Below are 21,511 nucleotides of genomic sequence, written 5' to 3'. Positions count from 1 at the left end.
CAGATCCAGATACTCCATGTGCTATTATTATCTGTAAGGTGACTTGCATTCATGTCTTAAATAATTTATCTCCATTATATCAAGACAAACTTACTATCAGTTGCCCTAAAGGAAAGGTAATGGTTAAAATTAAAATGAATGTAAAACGTTCACTTAATGTCCTTTCTGGCATGAAGAGGGATTTGTGTAGCAGAGATAGGGAAGCAGCCCTCAATAGCATGAGCAAAACACAAAGGGAATCCCTATTCCTTACTGAATAAGGAGGTGCCTACCCAATCATGCTCATCTTTCTTGGGAATGTACTTCTTTTTAAATAGTATGTCCAAAAAAAAAAAAAAAAAAAAAAAAAAACAGATACCAATCACTGAAAGGACTCTACATGGGATCCAAGACTCTAGGATGAGGCCATGCCTCTGGGAGCTGCTTACTTGCCATGAAACTCGAGGTTACTCAACTGTATACAGAGCATAATGTCTTCAGTCTAAACATTTTTATGGCCCCAAACATAGGCAAAAGCAAGCTGAGCGACTCACAGTAAGGTGATATCATTATGCTCACAGGTATAAAATCATACTGTCATTCTTTCCATAGGTGACAGCAAATCTTCTTTCCCAAATAGGAAAGTAACTAGATTGGTTGGTGACCAGGATCTGGGAGACAGGAGGTGAAAATGCAAAATGAACTCAATGGTTAGAATAAGCTGAACCTTCGGTCTTTGTTAAGGAACAAGGAGGGATGACGCAATGACCTCCTAGATGCATGGCCAGTCTTTCCTTCAGCAACCCTCCCTCCTCCTCCTGGATTACAGCTCTCAAGAACTAGTGCAAACAAGCACCCAGGTGTGCCTATCTAATCCCACAAATAGGAAATTCCCGACATTAGGGTAGTATTCTATCTGCAAGTGCAAATAACGTGTGGGACTTCACAAGGAGAATACAATGGGTATCATACCACCTTCCCTCCCAATCTATTCCCACGCTGATCTAGCATCTTTGTCATTGAAAACTGCAACATTCCCCTTACAACATTTCCCACGTTGTTGTCTGCACTGGCAATTTAAAACACATGCAAATACACACCCAGTCAAATGCCACAAGGTCTATCTATGGTTTGCTTCATCTCACTGAATATAGAAATCATACCACATAGCAGCAGCCATGATGGTGCTTCTCACTGAATATAGAAATCATACCACATAGCAGCAGCCATGATGGTGCTCAAGCCATCACGGTATTATCTCAAGTGGAGAAGAAGAAACCAGTAAGAAAGTGAACATTCTGGCCGGGTGCAGTGGCTCACGCCTGTAATCCTAGCACTTTGGGAGGCCAAGGTGGGCGGATCCCCTGAGGTCACGAGTTGACCAGTCTGGTCAACATGGTGAAACCCCGTCTCTACTAAAAATACAAAAATTAGCTGGGTGTGGTGAGGCACGTCTTTAGTCCTAACTACTCAGGAGGCTGAGACCGGAGAATACCTTGAACGTGGGAGGCGGAGGTTGCAGTGAGCTGAGATCATGCCACTGCACTCCAGCCTGGGTGACACAGGGTGGGAGACTTCCTCTCAAAAAACAAAACAAAAACAACAACAACAACAAAATGAGCATTCTAACAGCCACTATAGACAAAAGTCTTTGTACAAATCATGTGAGGCCTTCCTCAGTTCCCAACAGAAAAGCCAAATACTCAACTTCCCTGTGGGACACAGATACCAGGGACTTTAGTGCTATAAATGAAACCCCTGCAGTCAGCAAGGTGCTTGGCCAACAAAACAGCACTGCCATACTTAAGTCTTATTTCCATGTCCTCTAAGTGGATTTCAGAAAGACTCAAGGACTCTCTAGAAAGTAAGGAGAAGGCCAGAGATGACTCTGAGAAGTACTACTGAATCTGTGCCAGTACTCACTGGCAGGAAAAAGGGAGCCTGCTTTATCTTCAGGGAGGGCACAGCATGGTCAGAGGCCAGCTGGCCTGTAGCAGGGAGAATCCTCACAGCAAAATGACCTACGGTCTTATTAATAACATCTGATCAAGGTCACAGGGCCAATAGAAGTGATCCATCCTTCCCCTCCTCAGACCTCAAAAATTCCAAGGTTTCGGATTTCTTCATTATTAACTGATAAACTATCCCAACAAATGAAACAGGTAGCTCAGCAGAACTGAGCTAAGTGACTCTAGGAGAAAACCAAGCATATGCAGAACGTTAAGGCCACTGAAAGCCCCTAGGCACCATTCTCAAACATACACTTTCATTACTGCTGCTCTCAAAAACTAAGATGCAACACCTCCCGGAGACCCTCAAAAAAAGTTGTGTACCACTGGAGACAGTGTGCTTTCCTCCCCAAAGAGTTTACATAATGTAAAGTATTCCCATTTTGCTCAAGGAAGCTCATTATTAACACCATAGTGTTCCTTACAATTGGGGGATTACTTAATTGCTTTCTGGCAGGTTAATCCCCTTTCATTCTGTGACCTCTAAATCACCCCAGGCTTTTGCATTTGCCCTACTTAGAAATCCTAGTCCTCAAGACTCAAGACTAGGACTACATCAAAATATGTGTTCCTTGCCAATGAGGCCAGCAACGCTCTTTAGAAAAAACACCACAGGTTGGCTGTCTCTATTACCTATGGTCTATTCAGCTGGTCTTTCAGACAGTTCCACCTAAATCCAAAATCTAATTATCTCCCTCTCCACTAACTCTGCCTCAATTCACTGGAAAAAAAAATGGTAAATAAATGTACAGTTGGACCTCTGTATCATACGCTTCTGCATCCATGGAATCAACCAACTGTAGATGAAAAACATTCAGGTAAAAAAAGGGACGGTTGCATCTGTACTGAACACATACAGACTCTTTTTTTCCTTGTAATTATTCTCTAAACAATATTGTGTAACAAATTTACATAGCATTTACATTGTATTAGGTATTATAAGTAATCTAGAGATGATTTAAAGTATACAGGAGGATGTGCACACATGCAAATACCATGTGCCATGTTACATAATGGACTTGAGTATCCATGAATTTTGGTATCAAAAGGAGGTCCATAAATCAGTCCTCTGAGTTATCAAAGGACGCCTATATGTGGAAGATCACCTCATGTATCAATTCTGGGCTATTTCATACCCATTAGCTTTAGTTTACCTCTGCAGAAACTGTGTGCTGTAGACTCTAGAATATCCATTTCGCAGATGTAGGAAGCTCAGGCTGAGAAATACTTAAATCATCTGCCCAAGACTTGCCAGCCTTCTGCCAATGCTCCTAGGAAGAACTCCTTGCAGCCTCAATCGATTTTCTACAGAGCTGCCAGTAACATCTTCCTAACCTCGTACGTGTATTATGATGTCACCCCTGACTTGAAGAACCCAAGGGATACTCCAGTAACTAGCCCAGGGCATGCAGAATCTGAGGCTTATCCTAACTTCCTTGCTTTAACTCCAGGCCCTCCAACATCAATCCATGCCTTGGCAGTTGCTTCTGCAGAACCCCTTCTCAGCACTATCCTCTTTCTGCAAAGATTCCTAATGCACTGTAAAGCGAGACCTGCAGCAAATGTCAGCATTCCTTTGCAGCCATCCCAGGGCCTCTCCCTTCCCACTTTTATGGGTACACACCTCTACCCCAGCATTTTCACCCATTTATTGTTATGTCCTCAATTTCACCCACCACCAATACTGCTTTCCTATGTCTAATCTGTTTTCTAGGTGTCAAGCATATAAAAAGAGTTTAATAAAGATTTGCTGAATTAATTAGCAATTGAATGACAGCTGATCACTAAAGATTCTGTAAGACAGAAGAAACAAAAGGCAGGCAGTTCCAAAACAAGACAGCATTGCTTCACAATGGCTGACAGTAAGGATATTTACGAGGAATTCCCCATAATAACGCTCTCTTCACTATGCCGAGCTGTGACGCTGAACTGTAATGCCCACGGTCATACGAATGAACTGTGTATGTAGGTTTGCATGCTTCAGGAGTCCCCTTTGGGAATCCCCTTGTTTGCAATGCCCCATAAAGAGGAAAATGTAAATAAGAGAATCATTTAACCTGCCAGTGCTCTGCTACATTAAGCTCTTTTTAATTTGTTAATAATCATAGTCAGAACAAAGAGGAGACGACAGAACTCATTAAGAATAACGAGAGTGGTGACAGGGAATACGGCGATGGTACGAATCACTGCATGCAGCAAGCGCAAAACCCTCTTCCCCGCGTGTGCCAGTGAAAGATACTAATTATGCCTCTGGCAACAGACATGTGGACCCCTTCAGAGCAGCTATTTAAAGATAAATACACTGCCGGCAAATACCTTGGGCCCGCTGCACTATTCATCCCATCCTCCTTTCCTTTAGAAATTTTAGGTCACAATATTAAATAGGAAATGAAAGAGCCTTGCAGACTTAGCTGGTAGTGTCTTAAAACAAATTTGTTTTAGATTTCTAAAGCTTTTAACCTCAGAATGACTAGCTGGGTGTTTACATATCTATACTAATCCCAGTATTAATGGTATAGGGTTTTTCCTCCCCATCTCAAAGATTTCTCACTGTCATTAACAGATAACAAACAAGGTTTAAAGAACTCCACTCGTTGTCTTTCCCTGGGCCTCACGATTTATTCTCTTCCAAATCCCAAAGAAGTGCCGAGAATATTAAAGGTAATAATTGAGGATTGGAGGGGAAAAAAAAAAAAGACCTGGATCCTTAGCAACAAACATCACTTCCAGGTGTTTGATTTGGTTCCTTCATTATTTCTGCAGCCAGACTTTCTTCCCTATAAATAATGAGCATATTACAGACTGCCTTCTTTACCCCTCACAGTGCTCGCTGTCACCCAAGGGTGATGGGCTGACTGAGCTCTTTATGGTGAACGCTAGAGGCTTGGGGATGTGACAAGCTATGTTTGCTTTGGAATCAGCACCAAAAAAGAACAGAATTAGGATGCAGGTGTAAGAAGGTTAATCGCATTCCCAACTGTCAACTTTGCCTGAAAGGGCTTCAACAAGGTGAAGATTTAACTAAGGATATGCGTCATCAGCAGTGGGTATCAAAAAGGTGGAAATATCTCTAAATGTGCATCAGGAATTAGATAAATTATGAGACATTCACCAAATGGAACATAAGCTATTAAAATGAAATGACAGGCATTTTTGTGACAGTGTTAAGTAGGAAAATCAGACTGCAAAAACGAAAGTATAATGCAATATCATTTCAGGAAAAATACGCATTATATATGCACACAGAATGCTCAGTAAAATAGTCACAAACAAGGTAATTAACAGCGGTCGTCTCTGGGAGATGCTATTTTGAATGTATTCTTTTGCCTACTTCTTCACCTTTCTTCTGCCAATATTCCCAAGATGAACAGGAACTTATTTTATGATTGTAAAAAAAAAAAAAAAAAAAAAAAAAAAAAAAAAAAAAAAAAAAAAAAAAAAAGCTTAACATCCTGTTTTTCTTAAATTAAAATGGAAATAAAATTATTAAAGTACCACAACAACAGGGATCACTATGTAACCTTTGTACACACTGAAATACAGGTTTTAATTAGCTCAAGAAACTACCTATTAAAAGATGCTATCTAAGGCCACCAAATCCATCGGATTTTCAGGGTCATGAAGCTATAATAAGCATCATCTGTCATTTGGGGTTTGTAGAGTCAGATCAGGTAAACACACTTATCCTCCCGGAAAACAAAACAAAACAAAAAAATGGTCTTTTAAAGCTGACTCATTTTTAATACCTCAGATCTAAAAAAAAGTATAAGAGAAATAGCAAAATAGTACAATATTGTATACGAACAGAAAAATAACAAAGCCTATTTTTATTGCCTAGCTCATAAATGAAATTCATTTCCAAGGTTCACAGCATTTTCTTAAATTTGTTTTAAACATCGCCTAGGCTTCCATTATTTAAATCTTTTTTGTATTTGACATCTAAAAGAAGTAAATTTTATCTATGAAAAGATGATTCTCTTCTGTCTGGAATCCTGAAACTTCAAAGCCAGGTACTTACTTGGTAATGTTTTCTCTAGATGGCATTTATTTGAACAATAAATAAGCATGCCTCTGCAACTAAAAGACTCTCCAAGTTTCCCAGAACCTCAGAAAATATAATGTTATAAGATAGTGCACACACAAGTACATGTAGCACAAACACACATATTCCTCTCTACACAGAATCACTGAGACATTCCCTGATGGGTTTCTCTCCTTCTCTACCTTTGAGAACTAAGCACAACAGTCACAACTGCTCCATAGTAAAGACTTGCATAACTGAATTCCATAATCAACAGAGCAATCTTCAGACATCCTAATGAAATGGGATTGGTGGATTGGTGGAGGCAGAAACTATTATTTCATGATTTACTAAGCAAGATGCCAACAGCAATTTTAGACATCAAAATTCCTTTCCCAAAAGTAGCCAAACTAGTTAAGTCATAGTTACTGTTTAAAAAACCTGGCTTCGGCCAGGCGCGGTGACTCATGCCTGTAATCCCAGCACTTTGGGAGGCCGAGGCAGGCAGTTCGCCTGAGGTCAGGAGTTCGAGATCAGCCTGACTAACATGGTGAAACCCCGTCTCTACTAAAAATACAAAAATTAGCCGGGCGTAGTGGCGGGCGCCTGTAATCCCAGCTACTCAGAAGGCTGAGGCAGGAGAATCACTTGAACTCAGGAGGCAGAGGTTGCAGTGAGCCAACATCGCGCTACTGCACTCCAGCCTGGGCAACAGAGTGAGACTCTGTCTCAAAAAACACACCTGGCTCCAGTTATGTTTAAAAGCCATGCATATTTAGTAAAGGATACCAAATTATGGTTAGATAGGAGGAATAAGTTCTAGTGTTCTATCCCACTGTAGGATGCCTATATTTAGCAACACCTAGAAGGAGGATGTTGAATGTTCCCAACACCAAGAAATTATAAATGTTTGAGATGAGAGATACGCTGATTACCCTGATCTGATCACTTACATGTATCACAAAATTATCATGTGACCCATAAATATGTACAATTATTATTTGTCATTTTAAAAAAAAATTTGTTAAGCCATGCAAGATCAAAGTCACAAATTAAGAGTCCCATATCACCTTTTTTTTTTTTTTTGAGACAAAGTGCCACTTTATTGCCAAGGCGGCAGTGCTGAGGCACAATCATGTTTCACTGCAGCCTCAAACTCCAGGTGTCAAAGATTCTACTGTGTCAGCCTCCACGGAGATGGGCTATAGGTGGCACAACCAAGCCCGGCTAGATGTACCTGAATCACATTGCTGCTGATGACACTGTTGATCCTTCAAAGATTCCTTTAGGGCAAATACATCCTTCTGAGTACACATCCCACTCATTCTCCATTCCTGATCATCACACCACCCTCTACCAGCCTCACAGTCTGGTGGCCATGTTCTTCTCTCTATATACGGCCAATCCAGCACAAGATTCTGTCGTATTTAGTTCTCACAGCTTCCTTTCCATCTTCGTACTCAACATGAAGGATCAGGAGAATCTTTCAGCCAAAATCCATGTAAAAACTAACAGAGATGGCTGGGCATGGTGGCTCATGCCTGTCATCCTAGCACTTTGGGAGGCCAAGATGGCAGGAGAATTGCATGAGCCCAGGACTTCAAGACCAGCCTGGAGAACACAGCAAGACCCCTTCTCTACCGAAAAAAAAAAAATTGCTGGGTGTGGTTGCATGCGCCTGTAGGCCTAGCTATTGGAGAGGTTGACGGCTTAAGCCCAGGAGGTCGAGGCTGCTTAGAGCCACGACTGTGCCACTGCACTCCAGAAGTGGACAACCTCTCATCATCTTATTTTGATATGAGACAAGACCCTGTCTCCAAAAACAAACAAAAAAGCTAACGGAGATAAACTGGTGGGAACCCCACCTACCTCATATCTCCGTTTTCAAGGCTCAATGACTGACAAGGGCTACAAAATTTCTAACAAATACGTAATAATTCTCCTTTCTTATGTGTTAAGAATCACCAAGAACTATCATCATATCCTATAATGTCAAAATTTCCCCCAAACAATTCAGTCCCAAAGCCAATTGGTAAGGCAGGGCAACTGGGCAAGGGGAGGGAGTGAGGAGCAACCATACGGGGTGTCACGGCTGAGTTTCCCATCGTGGGGGCAGCAGAGATGGGAGGTGGATTACACTGAAAAGACAGAGCAAGTAAGTATATTAAGGATTACAGGAGCCAAGTTCCTCAGTGATGAATGCACATGAACCCCTTGGTATTAAATTGAAATTGGAGGCATGGCTGCTAACTCACAGATTTGAATATACAAAGAACTTCGGATAGACCCCTATAAACATGCAACCTCAGTCTACTAAAAGCACCTGGGAGAAATGACATTCCCAAAGTTCCCAGCATCCCTAGTGCCCAGATCTTGGCTCCATAACAGTACTTGTCCCTATAAGAAAGCAGCGCTCCTTGGAGACATGGCCAATTCCAGGACTGAGGGCGGGAAAGTACAGCATGAGCCTGGAACATTTTGTTGTGCCAGAAGCAAGGCTGGAAGGATGACAGGGACATGTCAAATAGAATAAAAAGCCAGCCTGACAAGGATCCACGGATGAGGCGGTGATCTGGGACAATCTGAACATCAGAATACATAATAGGAGTAACAGATCATAACCCTTTGAATAAAATAGGAAGCCCATATGCATACAATTATGATAAAGATGATGAGAAGTATGTACCAGTTTCAAAGAATATCCTCTCTTAACACTTACACATTGCAAAGGCTGAGATGGGTAACTTTACTCCTAACAGGCCCATCACAGTCGAATGATCAGCATGAACACCAGTGTGGAAAGGGAAGGACTGAACTGTGAATCCCCACAGAGGACCCAACAACAAGGAGGAGGAATCACTTCCCTTGTGGCACTCCTGCCAAAAACACAAACCAGAATGTAATCATGAGGAAACACCAGGCAACCAAACTAAGGGACGTTCTAAAAAATAATTGACTTGTAATTTTCAAGTGTTGAGGTCAAAGACAAACAATGAAGAACTCTTCCAGATTAAGCACACTACAGACAATTAATGGCATCGCCTAATTCTGAACTGGGTCCTTTTGCTCTAAACTCGGACATTACAAAGCACCTTCAGAACAAATGTGAAACAGAGGTTTGAGGACTGCATGGGGGCCATGTGTCACTGTGAACTTCTTAACTTTGACAGTTAGAGGAAAATGTACTTATTTGAAGGAAAGACACACTAATGTATTGAGTGAGGGATGATGGGTGGAAACTTTTTAAGGTTAACTTAAAATCTGTAATAATAAATTATCAAAATATTTATCAAATAAAAGTGACTGTGAACCTCAAGGCTTTCCCACAGATGTCCAATAGCAAAGGCCCTCTCCTTCTGTTCATTTTCTCTCAAATAACCTCACCCAAGGAACTCTCTGCATTCAGGACTTCCTAAATTTTCTATCATTCCTCCAGAAAAGTCTCCTTATTCTCTCAGACAATCTTCTGTGTTCTTTCCTCACAGCTATTAGAAAACTAAGTAACAAGGAAACTGCAACAAACACTTTCACAAATAACTCTATTCAGATCCCAATCCACCTGGCCTCTGTTGACTGGTCCAAGTTGAAACACGGGCCAGTATTTGCACTGTCAATTAGACTCTGAAAGTACTAGTACTGTTTTCCTTAACGTAATACAGGGCTGAGAGAACCATAAGTCCCTCATCACCACAGCTTATTGACAGGCCTTAGGAAGCACAAAGAAAGGGGCCTTCATATCCCCAAAGTCCTGCATCGAAAAAAAATTGCCTTACAAAACAAGTCAGCAATGCGTGTGTGTCAAGGTGGTGGTGTGGTGGAGAGAAATCAAATTAGAAGTCAAAGTTAGAAACTGCATAATTGTGCATTGAGAAGCCAGGAAGTACGGTGTAAGTCATATTAAAAAGGAAATAAAACTTAACAGATGGTTCAAAAGCCACACCCAGCACGCACTCTCTCGGTGGGATTTCTCACTTTCAATTCCCCCTCAACCCAGGCTGGGGACAGAAAAATGAACATGGCAGACAGTAAAGCTAAGGTTACTCCACGTAGACCTCAGGCTTACATGTAGATTCCAGGTAGACCTCCGCTGATCGTTGCAAAGTCTTACCTCGAAGGCAGAGAAAGGTAAGAAAATCTTCTGTCTTAGGCTTCCTTTTAGAGAGGTCTGATATCTGAGTAGCTGGAGGGGGTAGCAATGGCTCCACTATCTTTACTGGAGTTGTGCTGGGACTATTCGGCTGAGATTGAGCAAACTTCCTTTGTGCTTGCAGCCTGGGCCTGTAAAAGCAAAAGAAAATTAAAAATAAATTAAGCAGAGACTGAAGGATATAGGCCTACGTGAGGCAATAAAATCATGACACATAAGGGGAAAAAAGATCCTATTTCAAGCAAATTCTTTCTAATTAAGGTTCTATATCTCTCACACTCTCATAAACCACAGGCCTACTTTCAAACGCAGTAAGTTTGGTTAAAGGACTATGCTTTGTACATGGATATAAAATGTGTGTCATGGACATGTGTATACACGTGTGTAGAAGTACTTGCCTATGTACACACTATGTTTGCCTGAGTATTTAAAAACTACACACGGTACTTGACATCATCAGCTTAATGGTATTCCTTTCAACTGACAGTAAAGAAGAAAACACTACATTATCCTGCTGTATTTATATACATCCTATATGTCCATCTAATGAGGTCACTAATCCATACCCACGTTTCTTCAGTGTCATTACATCCAGGTCACCTTTGCCTATTTAGCCATCAGTGTCCCTGTCGCCACTTCTAAATTCAGCCACGACAAGTTCACTACAACAATTCAAGTTTGTACTACAGAAAAAGGTATGTCTCTAGTCTATCAATGCCCCCTCCAATCCCCCATTCTGGGTCACCCTCTGCCAACAAGATCAAATTGCAACTATTTAGGTAGAGATTAAAATAGAAAATAGCCTTTATCTTCTCTTCAGGCTTCTTTCCCATTACAATCCTATGCTAACTCCCTAACTTATCCATTTGGTAACTACAGAGTACATTTCCTTTCACCTGAAAATCTTAAGTAGAAATTCCTTTCTATCAAAATGAATCCTAATGGATCTTGGAACAGTGTTTGTTTGTTTGTTTGTGTTTGTTTGTTTGAGATGGAGTCTTGCTGTGTTGCCACCTCGGCTCACTGCACCCTCCATCTCCCAAGTTCAAGCGATTCTCCTACCTCAGCCTCCTGAGTAGCTGGGATTACAGGCATGCACCACCATGCCCAGCTAATTTTGGTATTTTTTGTAGAGGTGAGGTTTCACTATGTTGGCCAGGCTAGTCTTGAACTCCTGACCTCAGGTGATCCACCCGCCTTAGCCTCCCCAGTCTTGACCTTCCAAAGTGTTGGGATTACAGGCGTGAGCCACCACACCCAGCCCAGTTTGTTCTTTTCTAACACAGTAGCGAGTAAGAAATTTCCCTTCTTCTCCATCAATAAATACACTAACATATTTTTGCTTTACGTATAATCAACTTGATATTTACCATCAATTGCCTAATAGTGACTCTTCCTCTAATCGTAAAGGTCTCCACACATGGAATAGTAAGCCCTTGCAAGGATGAGAACTTGGGTCCTACTTTAAACTGTTCATCTAGACCTGCTCATAGAGATACTTGAAAAACATTATTTGGGGGCAGGAAAAAAACAACAAAAAGAACCAAGAAACAGCCACACAGTACAGGGATTGAAATAGACCTGATCAGAATCCCAAACACTGCATACGTAGGATGGATAATGCAACACCACTCAAGACAATTAACTAATAAAACTAAGTAAGTGCTGGGCGCAATGGTTCACCCCTGTAATCCCAGCACTTTGGGAGGCCGACGTGGGTGGATCATCTGAGGTCAGGAGTTCCAGACCAGCCTGGCCAACGTGGTAAAACCCTGTCTCTACTAAAAATACAAAAATTAGCCTGGTATGGTGACACGTGCCTGTAATCCCAGCTACTCAGGAGGCTGAGGCAGGAGAATCGCTGGAACCCAGGAGGCGAAGGTTGCAGTGAGCCGAGATCACGCCATTGCATTCCAGCCTGGGCGACAAAAGTGAAACTCCGTCTCAAAAATAATAACGAATAAAAAAACTAAATAAGTAAAAGAAAGCAGATGTATTCCCTTGAAGACACTGTTGGGAGTAGATTATATAAAATGGTAAGCACGTATCTTAAACTGTTGATGCTCAAAATGCCGTAACATTTAAAAAAAAATTACAGTATTTAACAAATTCCTACAGCAAAATACACACACACAATGATTGCCTACTTCGTCAAAACTAATACCTTTAAATTTAACCTTATAAATCCTCCACACTCCCCAAATATAAAATGCTACAATGTTGTGAGGAATTTCCAATCTCATTTTAACCTTAAATTCCCTTGTATGTCCTAAGCAGTGCCTACTCGTCTCCCCTATGACCATCGAAAACACTACTGTCTAATAATATTCCTGATACAAACTGACAATCTACCAAAACGGACAAAGTGTGACTCCAACTACTTAGTGGGTAATCTATAGTCCTTAAAAAAAAAAAAAAAAAAAAAAAAAATCTACAAACAATGTAGGTCATTACAGAGCACTTTTTTTTTTTATTTTTAACCTTTTTACTGAAACAGGGTCTCACTCTGTCACCCAGGCTGGAGTGCAGTGACGCTATCATAGCTCACTACAGCCTCAAATTCCTGGGCTCAAGAGATCTTCCCACCTCAGCCTTGCAAAATGCTGGGACTACAGGTATGTGCCACTGCGCCCAGCTGTTTTTGGTTTGTTGCTGTTGCTGGGTTTTTTGTATAAAGACAGGGTCTCCCCATGTTGCCCGGGCTGGTCTTGAACTCCTGGCCTCAAGCCTATCTCCTGCCTTGGCCTCCGAAGTGTTGGGATTACATGCATGAGCCATGACGCCTGTCCCAAAAAGCACTTTAGAACCCAGGAATAACTGATATGAAACAGTCACATTAACAAGGTAACAGGAGGAAGTGAATCAAGTTTAACAGAAATTCCCTAGTGTTATTTTTTTAAAAATAAGGGAGAGGGTGGGATCAGGCAAGGCCACTATCTCTATGTCATGGGGAACAAAGCTATCTCTATGTCATGGGGAACAAAGAGAGCTTTTTTGCAACCAACTGCCTGTCTGTATATAAGACATGACAGACCAGAAGCCCAGAGGCAGGACCTTCACATGGGACAATGAAGTGGGGGGGGTGGGGGGAGGGCGGTTACGGTGACGGGGATATTCCGACAATCACAGAGCTTCATCTATCACAGATGAGGAGCAGTTTTCTGCTTGGTTGTTTTTCCCCCTTTAAATTTTCCATCTGTCACAAATGGCTTTTTTTTTTTTTTAATTACATAAAAAAATAGAACAAGGGGGCAAAAAGCAATTTAAAAAGACAAAATACAAGCCAAATTTATTGGGACTCAACAGACACAAAATCATTCCATCAAACTGCATAGGTTTCTCAAGGCTGGCTCTCAATTTCTGTATCAATTCACAGGCACCTGGTGATGGCCAGGTCTCGAGCACACAGTGTCAGAGGAGTGAAGGCTACAGAACCCTTGGTCTACATTCCAACCAGGTGCCACGTAGACTGACCCAACACAACTGCCCTCCTTTTCCAATGATGCTTTCCTTCCCACCAACCTCCCAGACTGTTTTAAAACAAAGGAAATGTTGTGCCATATTTAGAAAAATTGCTGGTTTTTTTATTCTACTGAAAAGTGTTTTTAATTGGCAATTACATAATATATACATCTTCATTTGAATGGACGCAATTCGCACTCTGAGTATTGCAGGAATTTTATAGAAATATTGCCTGCATGTGAACAGGATGTGAAGTGTTTACAGCTTTTTTAGAAGTCAGGGAAAACAAATGCTACACACGATGAGAAGACTGTGCAGCGACAATGAGAAACAAACAACACAGATGAAGCACAGACAACGGAGTGAGACACTGTGAGATATTTTGCAATTTCAGGACCTCAAAGATAAACTGCTCCTACCAATGCTCAAATAAAAGGTGCTTGGTGCCTGATGACTTTCCCAGTGAGGCTATGAAAAATAAGGCAATAACAGATTAAAAAGTGGCAGCAAAATAAATTACCCCTTAGAGGAAGAAGCCAAGCTCCCAAGTGATTAAACATTTGTGAGACCCAGATGCAACCAGGAACTAAAGAACAAGACAAACCAATATCTTTTATAAGGAGGCCAGAAGAACTTGTACTGTCTAAAAAGGGCAGGTCTGCGGTGTGGCTTTTCAACCTGCAGAGTCCCGCGGGGATTAAGGTGTTGACCCTGCTTTCTTGGCCCCATATAACCAAAGAGCTTGAATGGCACAGCCAAATCCTGAGTGAGCCCTCCAAACAGTACAGACAGGCTTCAGGGACAGGAGTTTCCTTCTAGAATGCTGTATATAGGAAAATGGAAGAAAGTGATTTGGACGTGCTGAAAACTCACAATATTTGCACCTAGAGATGCTAATGGCAGGAGCAGCAGAAGCCTGGGGTAAAGGAGGAGGTCACCTGGCAAGCATGAGGAGAAAGGTGAGGCTGCACCCATCCTGTGGGGCCTCAGCCCTCCAGGGGAGGTGGCATACCCGCCCACCACACCATTTATTTCCTCACTCCCTGCCATCAGCTGACTGGCATTTTCAACAGAACACTACCTGCCATTCCATTATTACAGCAAAAATGAAAAGAACTGGGATAAAAGAGGTTCAGAATCATTGTGGGGCTGGGGTGGAGAGCGCACAGGGTTCCTGGGGTTGAAGAAGTAAAAACATAAACGTTTGAGAGAAAAATAAAATGCGTGCCCTCCAAGCCTTGGGCCTTGCGTGTAGTCAGGGGACAGGGCTTCCTGCCCTGGGTAACACACAGCCCCAGAGAAGGTGTGTGTCCCTCACACGCACCATGGAAGTAGCAATCACAGTGTAATTTACTTCCATGTTTACTTTTTATTAATTCTTCAAGGAGATCCCTTACAGAAGATGCCTTCATTCCAGGAACTCCACTTGTACCCTTTATGTCAATGAAACCAATTAAATCAAGCCCTCCAACAAGCCAAGGTAAAAAGATCAAATCAAGTAAATGTAAACCAGCAGAGGAAGAAGTATGTTGATATATTCAGAGGATAACATTTTATTTACAATATGGTACAACATAGGGTTGGTGCAGTGGGGGTGAGGGAACAGACGTTTCAGATCAGATCATCACTGGGGGCGTGTATGTGAATTAAAGGACTACGAAGTTCAAATAAGTTCAAGAGAAGATGGATACGAGCTGCTGTTTGTTTGGGGAAATAGGAAAGGCTGGTCACTTTGTTATGTTCAAGGATCTTAATAAGATCCCCTTCATCCCCTTCACTGTACACATGAGTAACTAGGAGAAGGGTGAGACCTACCCCGGGTCACATAGCTTTGATGGCAAAACAAACAGGAGCAGCAGACAAACCTATGGGTCCCCATGTGAGAGCTTTCTCTGTCATGCCATGCCACGCCACCTCCACATGGCAGGTTAGGCAAAGCCTTGTGAGCACAGCCATCTGGTGTGCACCCCCTCACTAAAAGCTGCCAGGCCACAGCTCCATGGCCCCTCATTCATAACCAAAATCAGCCCTGCTGAGTGAACACCATTAAAGCTGTCTCAAAATAAGAGAAAAGGTGTTAAAATGAATGACCATTTATGGATTTGATCCCACAGAGTATATGGGAGTGTACGGGAGTATGGGAGTGTATTCTATGTGGCAATAAATGGCCTAAGATAAAGGTAGGGATTGCAGGAATGGTTCAAGGGGATCTTGCTTTCTCCAAACAGCTCCTTCCATCTGGAATGCTCTTTCTCTTTATCTTGCCATGGCTGGCGGCTTCTCATCCTCTAGGCCAGATAAGAGAAGCAAACAATCCAGGCCTGTTACTCTGTAATGCAGGCCACTTCCTTCATGTCTCTGCACAGAAGTCACCTCCTCAGAGAGAGGTGACCATCCTAAAGCGGTACCTCATGCATAACCAGCCACCTAACCCCAAAGCCACTGCTCTGCCCTTCTGCTGGTATACACAAGACTCTCTACTGCAGTCTCCTCTTTCTGGTCCACTTCTATATACGGGCCTTACCACGTGTAGAGGACAAGCCCTCCATAGATGCTGGAAAGGAGGAGGGGAGGAACACTACACTGCTATAGTTGCTGTGAATTATACAACCCATCACTCACGATTTAGGAATCACAGAATCCAGCACACACATGGTATCTGAGCAGAGGGGCAGACTGAATGGCAACTCAGAGGAAAAGGGAGATTGGTGGGTGTTTGTGAAACAGACCCAATAGCAACAGGAGAGGAGGAGCTTTGGTACTGTCGTGCTCCAGGTAAAGTTAGTAGCCATCCCAGCAGAAGTCTACCTGAAGGTAGACAGGAATTCAGTTTCATTAACAATTAAACTGTGTCTTGAATATAGAGGCTGATATTTGAAAAGGAAAACAAAAAAATACCAACTAGGCACCTGCCTACATGGCCCTCCCTTAAGAATTTACCATGCCACTTGCCCATTCTCACCATCATCTCACAGAAGCCAAATCAGGTCTGGCTCTGGCTGACAGTCACCCTGTGGCACAAGACGCTTTTCTAGCCCTTGGCATTCCATTGTATTCCATACGGCCTCACACAGCACAACTGTTCCCAGGCCACAGCTCTCACTTGCTGTTAGGTATCACTGCTTAAAAATTTACCAAAATCAATCTTCACTGTTTGTTGTTAAAATTATATAGCACCTTTATGAGAACGAAGGAGCACAGCAAGACGCACACTAACATTATTTTGAAAGTTAACCAATAAATCACGAGACCATGCTTATAAAAAAAACCCCAGGGATGAACTAACAGTCCTATGCCAAATATTTTTTTTCTTTTGTAATACCCTCCCTGTGCCCCTTCCTCCCCAAATGATTGATTTAGAAGCTTCCTGGGCACCCTGCCATTAGAAGCTTCACACAAGGGTGGCACTGTTTCTCCAGGTTTCCTCTGGGGTCATCAACAGTGTAGAGTTAACCAGCTTATTGCTATCTGTGCACTCAATCTCTAGGGTAGCCCTAACTGCGGCACAACAGCAATTTCCAGGTTAATTAAATCCTATTTCTGTCCAGGATTTCTGATAGTCTGCAAACCCAAGAAGGGCATGGCGTGACACACAAATCAGCTGGATCAAGCAGGAGCAAGGGGGACCAGGCGGCTTAAAGTGAATGCACAGCTGTTCCCTTGCTGAGGGAAGTACATGCCAAAACATCATTTTATTAACTCAATTTTCCAATATTAAAAACGTAAGCTGGTAAATCCAATTATTTAGATTACATCCCAATTCTAAACAAAGGGCAAGCAAAGGGTGGGAGGGAGGGTCTGTTTCATTCAAAAAAAAAAAAAAAAAAAAAAAAAAAATTCAGACAGTCCATGTCTGGCAAATGCAAAATGACCGGCATGGCTGCTCTCTTTGTGCCGGTGTGGGAGCTGGCCCTGAAGCTTTGCCAACTTGCTGAAAGGCCTATTAAAAAAAAAAAAAAAAAAATTTCCTGTGTTTCCATCCCCAAAATAATTACCCACTCCATTCGCCCCCCCAGACACACACACTACAAACCTGGCAGCCACTCAAAGAAACAAGAGTGTGCCCGTGTGTGTGCGCACTGGAGGTTGTGGGGGGTCGGGCAAGGGATACCCTCTACCCAGGGCAAGCTGCCCACCAAATTCAAATGCAAGTGCAGTTGCGGGCAAACCACACAGAATGGTTGTAAACATCCTGAATAGTAAAGAGAAAATAAACACATCCTCAAGTGAACCCAGAGGCTAGCAGAGACCAACTCATACCAAACTCTGTAATGAGAGGCACTAGCATAGACCATATCTTTCTAAGCACATGGTCCACCCACTTCCCACAGTTTTAAACTGTCAGGGTTTGATTTACCAGAATGGGAGGGCATCACACAATGACAAAATGGGAGGTCAGCTGGCTCTGTAAGAAGAGTTATTCTACGCAGAATGCCTGCTTTATGGTACTTCTGGAGATGGAGCCCTAGTGGTCCACAGGCCTCATTTCTTGCTTTACACATAAACTGATGGAACAGTTTTTGTTTATGCAAAAAACCGCAGGATATTAAATATTTGCAGCACTTGTCTTAATTAAGTTACATAGGAAGCTATTTAGAGTAAACATTTGCCAAAGCTGGAATTTGCGTAAAGAAATCTTTTGTTAGTTGAATTCCCCTCAAGATGAAACATTATGATGTTTTGCTTGGTCAGAGTGGTACAAGCAAAAGAGTAGTGGTGGCACAAAACCTGAGTTTAGTTCACCTAACTTGTCACCTAGGGCAAGCTGGGTCTTTTTTTCTTATGTGGTTTTTTTAAGGACTATTAAAAAAGGGAAGCTAAGGCTCTGTCCAGCTCCAAGCTTCTGTGATCTTTGACCTCTTCTTAAAAAAAAAACAAGTGGTACCTGAATGTAGTAATTTCTGTAATAATTCTTTTGGATCTATCATTTCCTAAGAATAGATGAAAAGTCCTGATTATTTTGGAGAAGTAAAATCTAAATCTCCAAATTGTCAGTATTGCTAAAGACTTCTAGGGCCAACTTTCTAACTGCCGGTAAAACAGCAAAATATACTGACTTTTAAAGTGCTAGTACTACCACCTAGCACTTTAGAAGGTGGAGGGGGAGGTGAAAAATTCATTCATATATATTTTAGAAAGATATCACAATTCCAAAAATCCACTGCCCTACTCCCTTAAAGATTAAATAGTAGCAATACAATCTGTAATCTGTATTTCCTTCCACTTAGCCCTTCCAAAGAGGAGTAACTCATTTAGGCAACACATTAACTTACTTCAGAACTGTGAGTCACCCTTAGGAACGCTAACATAACTACTTAAAAATATATTCATCAGCTCTATCCATGAAGAAGCCAGCCCAAGGACAAGGCAAGCCTTGCAAATCCAAACATCACCACCACGTCAGGAAGACACCATTCTTGCTCACAGACACTTCACTCCCTTGGAATATTAAAGTGGAAAACAGGCATCAGAGAGAAAGGTGAATCTTTTTTTTTTTTTTTTTTTTTTTTAATTTCAGGGAAGGATTGGGGGGTAGGAAAGAGGGGGAAAAAAATTTAAAAATCAAAAATAATAGCACTAAATATCTACGAGCTATGAACTTTTTCCCAAATAAAACATGACTTGGTGCACATAAATCTCAGGTAGCTGGTGACATCCTGCACAAACCGTATGAAAAGTAATATGCAGTACAGTTTTTTATTCAATTAATAAAATTATTCAATTATGTTTCTTGAAATCTTCCATGGCATCCTGAAATGTCAGAGAACCAAGACTGCCTGAAACTCACGACTGTCATGATCAAGGAAACATCTGACATTGAGTTCTTTTGTGTTCTAGAAAGCAACCACGTCAAATTTGAGAGGGATCATCATTAATCAACAATTAAAGTGGCAACAAAGCCCTTTTGTTCTGTCAGTCACAAATGACACAGTTATAGTTTACTACCTATGGAAGGCTGTCTGCGCCGCCATCCCCACGCGGCATAACCCCGTTGTTTGAGGGATACAACTCCAAGCCCAGGAGGGAAGAGCCACAAATACTCTTCTCGACAAAGACTGCTGGTCTCAGCATAGATCTTAAGGCTGAAGGGACTACATGAAGATAGTAAAAGTCAGAGTAACACACGCAAGTAGCTACAGAATCCAGCCAGGATCTGGCCAAAATAATTTCTAATAGGCTGTTGTAGTTACAAAGAGTGAACAAATTATCTAAAGTACATTCAGTTTTAAAAGCCTAGAAGAGCGAGTTAAAATGTTAATTTGCCTTTCTACTATCTCTCAATAGGATTCCCTATTTAGTTTTTAAAATATCATTTCAACAAAAACCCTAGCAGTCTCTCAATTTTAGATTACTCAACATCCAACTGCAAATTGCCAGAACTCTCCTGGCAATGGGCATGTTTGGAAAGGCAAAGGGAATGACCCTGTGAGGCAAGAATCCTGTTTTACTTTTTTGTTTGTTTTTTCAAAAAGAAAGAGAAATATAAGAAGAAATTGTATTCTACAATGCTATACAGCTCATTAAAAAATAAAAATCCAGGCCAGACGTGGTGGATCACCTGAGGTCAGGAGTTCGAGAACAGCCTGACTAACATAGTCTCTACTAAAAATATAAAAATTAGCTGGGCATGGTGGCAGGCACCTGTAATCCCAGATACTCAGGAGGCTGAGGCAGGAGAATCACTTGAACCTGGGAGGTGGAGGTTGCAGTGAGCCGAGACCGTGCCATTGCACTCCAGGCTGGGCAACAAGAGCGTAACTCCATCTCAAAAAAATAAATAAATAAAATATAAATAAATAAATAAATAAAATCCAGTGGAATGCTTCTAAGATAGCTGCAGAAACTTCCCACCAGAAATATCACACCAGATGGAGTTGTGCGGTAGGTGAGGTCCTAACCGTCCATTCAGCACACGACAGACCAAAGCACAAAGGCGGCACTCAGAGTAACCACTAAGTCCCAGAAGGACCAGAGTGGGCTCTGGCATCTTACATGCCCTCCCTCTCAGGCAGTAAGTTCACTAACAGAGATTTTCTTCATTTAAAGGGTAACAAACAGAAAAGGGATTCCAGGCAATTTCCCCACCCACTGCAAATCTTATGAAGTAGCCAGTATGCACCAATAGATGGCAATAGCGAGTCTTTACACTCCAGCTGTGGGATCACCCCTAAGGGAAAAAAAAAAGGAAAGCTAAATTATGACAAGCACTGGTATTAGCCAATTTTTAGGACCTGTACTAAAATCTGGTGCCAGTTAAGAACCCAGCCACTATGTACAGAAAGTAGGTCTATAAACGCTATTAGTAATGCCATCTCACCCCTCCAACTCGTAACACCCCAAAGTTCTTTACTTGTATGGAAAACATCTGGAAATATACAATCCAGCTTTTTTAGATCCCAAGAAACATGGCTAGAGATAAAACACACAGCATCTAGCCTTCTTTGCTCAGTATCAGAAAACCTACATTTTCTGATTATCACATTTTCTGAGTATCAGAAAACCCACAGCATTTAGCCTTTTTTGATAAGTATCAGAAAACCCACATTTTGGGGCTCTGACAGAAATTTATGTAGTTGCCTGGACCATAATCATTTGTGATTTTCAAAGTATGGGGCATTACTTAAACTATCACCAACAAAAATGCGGAGTGAAGTCTGCTCTGTAAGAAAAGGATTCACCATAATTGACACATTGTCTCATAACATTTGTTAAAAATGCCTAAGATGAGGAAACACAATCATAATTTAAAAATCTGCTAATACCTAATGAACTTTAGTAAAACTAATTCTCCTCCGCTTTCTGACTGTTTGTGCTCTGTGATGCTGAAGCAACGGCACATTCTCCCACTTAAAAACCAGAGCTCACAGGTTATTACAGACAGTAATCTGTGTC

At 41.7% G+C, this 21,511-nt stretch overlaps 1 protein-coding gene across 8 annotated transcripts in view; it reads right to left on the bottom strand.

The window, feature by feature from the left end:
* Positions 1-21,511, bottom strand: part of JARID2 (jumonji and AT-rich interaction domain containing 2) — a 277,805-nt gene that overhangs the window by 61,975 nt on the left and 194,319 nt on the right. For 4 of the 8 annotated variants that reach the window (XM_030817334.1, XM_030817338.1, XM_030817342.1 and 1 more), the window contains one exon: positions 10,073-10,287. In XM_030817334.1, coding sequence (XP_030673194.1) covers positions 10,073-10,287 — 215 coding nt within the window. The remainder of the gene's footprint in view (positions 1-10,072; positions 10,288-21,511) is intronic. The other 4 variants (XM_030817335.1, XM_030817340.1, XM_030817337.1 and 1 more) reach the window with 1 other exon arrangement.

The sequence above is a fragment of the Nomascus leucogenys genome, chromosome 8 (assembly GCF_006542625.1).
Source record: "Nomascus leucogenys isolate Asia chromosome 8, Asia_NLE_v1, whole genome shotgun sequence".
Taxonomy (NCBI): Eukaryota; Metazoa; Chordata; class Mammalia; order Primates; family Hylobatidae; genus Nomascus; species Nomascus leucogenys.
The sequence above is the reverse complement of the archived record's forward strand: the minus strand, read 5'-3'. Positions and strand labels throughout refer to the sequence as shown.